Source organism: Entamoeba invadens (assembly GCF_000330505.1).
Source record: "Entamoeba invadens IP1 unplaced genomic scaffold scaff_1105074726211, whole genome shotgun sequence".
Lineage (NCBI taxonomy): Eukaryota > Evosea > Mastigamoebida > Endamoebidae > Entamoeba > Entamoeba invadens.
The window spans coordinates 119,299-125,534 of record NW_004440325.1 but is presented as its reverse complement, the minus strand read 5'-3'; the positions used below and the strand labels follow the sequence as shown (position 1 = coordinate 125,534).

The 6,236-nt window shown below is 21.7% G+C and overlaps 2 protein-coding genes across 2 annotated transcripts; both read left to right on the top strand.

Moving 5' to 3' along the window:
- Positions 1–3,215: 3,215 nt before the first annotated feature.
- Positions 3,216–3,527, top strand: EIN_220200 (thioredoxin-1, putative; the record flags this gene model as incomplete). Its single annotated transcript, XM_004256271.1, has 1 exon — positions 3,216–3,527. One exon carries the CDS (start codon positions 3,216–3,218, stop codon positions 3,525–3,527), a length of 312 nt encoding a protein of 103 aa, XP_004256319.1.
- A 984-nt stretch (positions 3,528–4,511) lies between these two features.
- On the top strand, positions 4,512–5,459 carry EIN_220190 (hypothetical protein; the record flags this gene model as incomplete). The annotated part of the gene is made up of 1 exon (XM_004256270.1): positions 4,512–5,459. The coding sequence occupies one exon, from the start codon at positions 4,512–4,514 to the stop codon at positions 5,457–5,459; it is 948 nt and encodes a 315-aa protein (XP_004256318.1).
- Positions 5,460–6,236: the final 777 nt, after the last annotated feature.

Here is a 6,236-nt window from a genome sequence, read left to right as displayed (position 1 = left end):
GTATATATTATTACCTCTAATCAAAAATTACATCAAAATGTTTTATCTTGTTGATAAAAAAATAGAGGGAATTAAATATAGCATCATTATTATATATAGTTATGAAAATGTATATATTGGGTTATTATTTTTAAAGATGACTTTAATATTGAAGAATGGAATTGTTTTTATTGAATCTTTTAATTTCAATGATAAAATGTATTGAAATTTATTATTATAATTTTTAAGTTAAATTTGTATTTGACTTATATATTTTAAGTCAATTGTTTTATTTTTTGTGTTATTTATTAAAAACAATTTTTTTTATTTAATATTCTTATTATTATTATACTTATACGCAATATATTATATTATAAACAATTAAAATGAAATTTATTAAATTAAATAATTCAAACACAATAGAGTATTTAAAAAATCTAGTTTAACAAATAAAATAAACGAAACTTTTATTGACTAAAACTACTTTATTTTGAACAATAAAACGTATACCTACTTTATTAAGATCGAGTCTACCTCATATTTGGTTTGTTCTTAAGAAATGCTCAAATAATATAGAACAACAAAAATAACAATTACACACATTAGGGAAATTATACTGTATTTATAATTGAATTTGAAATGTTATGGTTATTTTATTCGACAAATCTTAATAAAGCTTTATTGTTTGTGATCACTTAAAATGTTGGTGATGATCATGATCGTGTGATAGTTTTTATTATATTTGTTTTTTCATAGCTTTCTTATTCTTTAAATAGCGTGTTTGGTTTTTCGTTTTGCTTCTAATTATTGAATTTTTGATATAATTTAATTATAAAAAAGCAATTAATTAGTTCAGGTTATAGTTCAAATATTATTTTTATTGGACTATAAGTTTTACCATTTACCCCAAACTAGTCTTTTAAGTCAAACTTGTCGTAGTGTATGTCTTTATTAAACCGTCGCTATACAATATTCCTTTTTGATTTAAAAAATGAATAATATCATACAAATTTGAGTGTTTTTATTCATTTAATAAATCAAAAAGGAATAAATTTTGATTTCCATGTAATTTAGAAATACAAACTTTATAATGCTATCATTAAACATATATTTTCAAATTATGTGTTTGATTTGTTTTTATTATATTTTTACTTGATTATTATCGTTAACACAATTTATATGTTTTAATAAAAAACATTTAATAAAATTGGATGAAAAACAGTTTCACATCATTGTCTTGTTATAATTAGTAAATTGATATGTGGTTTTCTGAAGAAAAAAGTTTTTTATATGATATAATTTAAACACTTCAAAACGATTTGAGTCACCAATCGTAGTAATAATTATTATAATTAAAAGATGGTTAATTACCACAAAACTAAATTAATTAGTTGTGATCAAGTATTATCACCCTATTGTGGTTTTAAGTGTTGTTATTTCTAAACATTATGAGATTTAAAGGTTTTAAACATAATAATCCATTTTAAATAAAGTTTATATTATCATTTGTATTACCGTTTTTTAATTTTAATTATCACCAAGATAATGCTATGTTCAATTGATTGAAATATTTAATAAAGTATTCCAATCAATTAAGGCTATATTAAATTTCGGCCTACCTCAAATTAAGATTATTAAAACAGTTTTTAATTATTCCTATTTGATTTAAAAAATGAATAAAATCATTCAAAATTTAAGTGTTTTTATTCATTTTTGATATCTAAAAGAAATATTTAAGGTATTCAAAAAATTTGTAAAAAGTTATGTAGAGTCAGTCGATAAACGTTGTCTTTTTGACAAAAAATAATTGATTTTTGTTTAAAAAACGGGAATAATGTAAAAATGAAAAAACTAGGAAAAATATTGAAACAACGATTTTTTGGTTTTTCAAAAAAATTCCTAAAATATTCCATTTAAAATGGTCTAAAAATCGGCAGACAACGTTTATCAAATGACTCTATATAATTTTCAGTCTTTTTTAAAACAGTTTAAAATTATTTCAAATTAAAGTTTTAAAGCTCTTGATTTCGTATATTTTCGAATTAATCATATTGGCAAGGTCATTGTTATGTTTTTCCCTTTAAAGAATACATAATTTATTAATTATTTTATTAGATGTAGTTTACTAAATAAATTTAGTTTGAATGGTGTTAATTTTAATTGGATATATTATATTTATTTCATAAATTGTTTTTTCTGTATCATCATTTAAATTAAAATATATCAATGATATAATATCATTATATTTTATATATTTATAATAAATATATAAATTATATATATAATATAACTCATTTTAATATATATGTATATTCAAAAATTAATATTTAAATAAATTCAAAATATATTAATTTGTTATTATTATTATATAAACATAATATTTTTTTTGTATATAATATAATATACTATTTACAATAAACTATTACAAGTTGAGAACTGGTTCTTATGGGATTATTTAATAGGATTAATATATGCTTAAAATCGGGATAATTCTACCTTTTCTTTTGATTTTTTATATAATAGGGTGTCTTATTTGGTCGTTTTTCCCGACTAATTAAACTTAATATACGAAATAAAACACTAAATTAAAAATTATATTATTTTTTGATTGAAAAATATTTAATAGTATAATTTTATAGTAACTTAACTATGTTTGAATTAATTAATTTGTTAAAATAAAGGAAAAATTGATGTTTGAAAAAAAAACAAAAATTTTCTTTTTTTTTGTCAAATAATTTGGTCATAATTTTCTTTTTTTCAATTTAATGCTAATATTTTTAATTTAAGGATGCACTTTTGGCAAATTGTCAGGATTTAACAGGGGACTTGCCTAACCTTGTTTGAACCCAAATTGTATTATAACATTAATTAAATGTGTGGGTGGCTCATGATTTTTTTTAAAGATAAAACATATTAAATTATTATAACTTCTAAAAATTATCTTTTCGTTCGTTTCGAAATAATCGTTTTTTAATAGTATCATGGTATTCAATTCTGTTGTTTATATAAGAAAAATATTTATACATACAATTAATTAACACATAAAAACCGAATTTGTTCTCTAATATATTTTAATTGTATTTTGAAAACCAGACAAATAAATATTTTTTGGTTCAACAAAAACAATAAAAATAAACTATAATATAAAAGTTTTGTTCTAATTTTAGAGAGAAGACACTGACTAACAATTCGCGACAAAAAAGTATCTTATAAAGAAGAAAACAACATAATAATCAATGGAGACTCCTTTTATTGCAAACGTTGAAGAATTTGAAAAAAAGAAAGAAGAAAATAATTTAGTTGTTTACTTTTGTGCAAAATGGTGTGGCCCTTGTTGTGCATTTCAACCAATATTTGATGAAATAGTTTCAACTAGTCATTCTGGAAAGACTTTTGTTAAAGTTGATGCTGATGATGGCGAAGAAATTTTATTAAAATATGATGTCAGTTGTGTACCAACGTTTATATTGTTCAAAGATAACGTGGAAGTCAAGAGATTAAATGGAACAAACAGAAAAGAGGTGGAAGAATTATTTGAGTTATTTTAATAATTTAATGTTCAAAAAAAAATTTTGTTGGTTTTGTTTTGTATTGACATAAATATTTATAAATGAATAGACTTTGTTGATTTAATTATGAAATCGAAAAAATACAAATGAAAGTAACATGAACAATTTTTTAACTTCTGTATAATTAAAATTTCATCTAGAGTCAGTTTTTTTAAGTTATCTAGTGGACAAAAATAGCTTTAATTTTGTCTAAAAATCGGGAAATGGGTAAAACTTAATAAAACTTAAAACAATTGGGATGGATTTTTGGGACGGCTTCCCGAAATATACATATTTTAATCGTTCAAAAGGTACCAGATAACATTTAAAGACTGACTGTATTTAAATATCAAATTCCATTTAACAATTAAAGTCGTCATTTAATTTAAGATTGATAATTTATTTTAAAAACATATATAATCAAATAAATTTAAGTATTATTTTTATTAAATATAACGGAAACAGAAACTTTTAATCAACTGAACAATATCACAATGATTATTATTGACAAAAATAACAGATAGCAACATGAATTCATAAAATGTTATAATGTTTGAAATTAATAACTAATAATAAAAACATTATACAACATAAATTACCCTATTAATCCATATTTTTATATTTAAACAACTAATAAAGTGTTTTAAAAAATACACAAATATGTTTTTTAAGGTGACATAATTTGAATATAATTGTGTCACAATAAAAGTTGTAATAAGTAAATCAAAATATTTTAATTTTTACAAAAACAATAAATATGTCTTTAAAAACTTTCCAAAATACTAACTATATAAAAGGTTATGGTATTACTTTGATATTCCTCAAATAAACAACTTTAAAAGATTTTTATTTTTTTTAAAAATGATTAATTTATTTTACAAACACCACAGTTTTTTTTAAACAACACTTTATATAGTTATATAGTAACTAAACGAAAATTGTTAATTAACAATACAATCTTGAAATATCTATTTATTGTTATATATGGGACGACTTGATAGATACCATATTATTGTTGTTACGACTTACTTCAACACTTTAGAAGACTTTGTTGAGATCACTTTAGTGTGTAAAAAATATAAACAAATAACAGAAGAGTTTCATTTCAATCCATTTCCTCTTACTCGTAAAACAATTTTTTATTTTCCAAATATAGAGACATTACATCTTTGGAAGTTAAATCATGAACATTTTGGTAATGATATAACAATCAAAAAAACTTCTAAAAAGATATGTAAAATGGATTCAAAGCGGAACAAAATGTTTTTCAAAATAATTGTATGGTACCCAGTGACTTTTAAAGTCTCAAAAACACTTGAAAACACAAACTTTGTGTTCAAAAATGTTTTGTACACACTGAAAGACCGAAAAAGCAATGGCTTTACAATACCTAATGAAGTCAATTGTTTGTCTGACTATTGTTTTTGTGGATGCAACTTATTGGCAAATATTATTATTCCACAAAAAGTTACTTCTTTGGGCAATTCATGTTTCCATGATTGTAGATTACTCTCCAAAATAATATTGCCTATTAACATCAAATCACTTGGTCAATACTGCTTTAGTCATTGTTATTCATTGACATCAATTGATATACCAAAAGATGTTACATATGTAGGACCACATTGTTTTGAGTTTTGTGCCAATTTGGAAATGTGCAGATTTCTTGGGACAGTGAGTGACATTGGGGACAACTGTTTTGTGTTTTGTGAGAAACTTAGAGAAGTTGAAATTTCAGTGGAAATAAAAAATGATTTTTTTAAGAATAATTTTGGAAAACACACAACGTTTAAAGTCAGAATACACACAACGCCAAGAGATGGAGTTGAAATTGAAAAATTTGAAATTGAAAACAAAAAAGAAGTTATTGAAAAATTCAAAGAAAAAATAAAAAATAAAATGATGGTAAATTGTAAAATCGTTTATATTTGATTTTAAACATTGTTTATGTTTATGTAATATATGACATTTAATATTACTTTATATGATCATAAATGTTTGATATTAAAGATATCTAAAAATTCAATAATTTTTAGTTTAAAAACAATAATAATATTTTATGTTCACAATCGAAACAATCTTATAAAGCTTTTAAAAATGAGCATATAATTATGTAAACTTTAGTACAGTATATATTCAATAAATGTCCAGTCTATGTTCCAGTCTTATTCGATATAAGGTCAAATAATAAAAACTTGAATAATTAACAAAAAATACCACATTTTGTTTTTTGTCTCAACAAAATTCCAAATTATATTTTCACCCAAAAAATATTTTTGCCTTTTTTTATAAAATTTTTGTGATTTATAATATGAAAAACAAATGCTTTATTTTATTAGTGTTTATTAATACACAAAACGTCCGTTATAGAATCAAAATATTGACAACAACATAAACAGTATTTAAACTGAACACATGAAAAGCAATATGACAACTCTTGGTTTAAAAATGAACATGCGTTGTTTTGTCATAATTTAACACGCTCCAACGACACGTTAATAAACATTATTTCGGTTTTAGATGAAAAACTCATTTGCTTTTATAATAATTTTAAAAATATTTTGATTTTTTTTCAACTTAATGACAATTTGGTTTATGTATTACCATCTTAAGGTTTTAGACAAGAAATAATAAAAATAGCAAAAAAAGAAATTGTTGTTTTTTGATTTTTTTTTAATATTCGATAAGAAACCTCCCTCTTATTTTTTG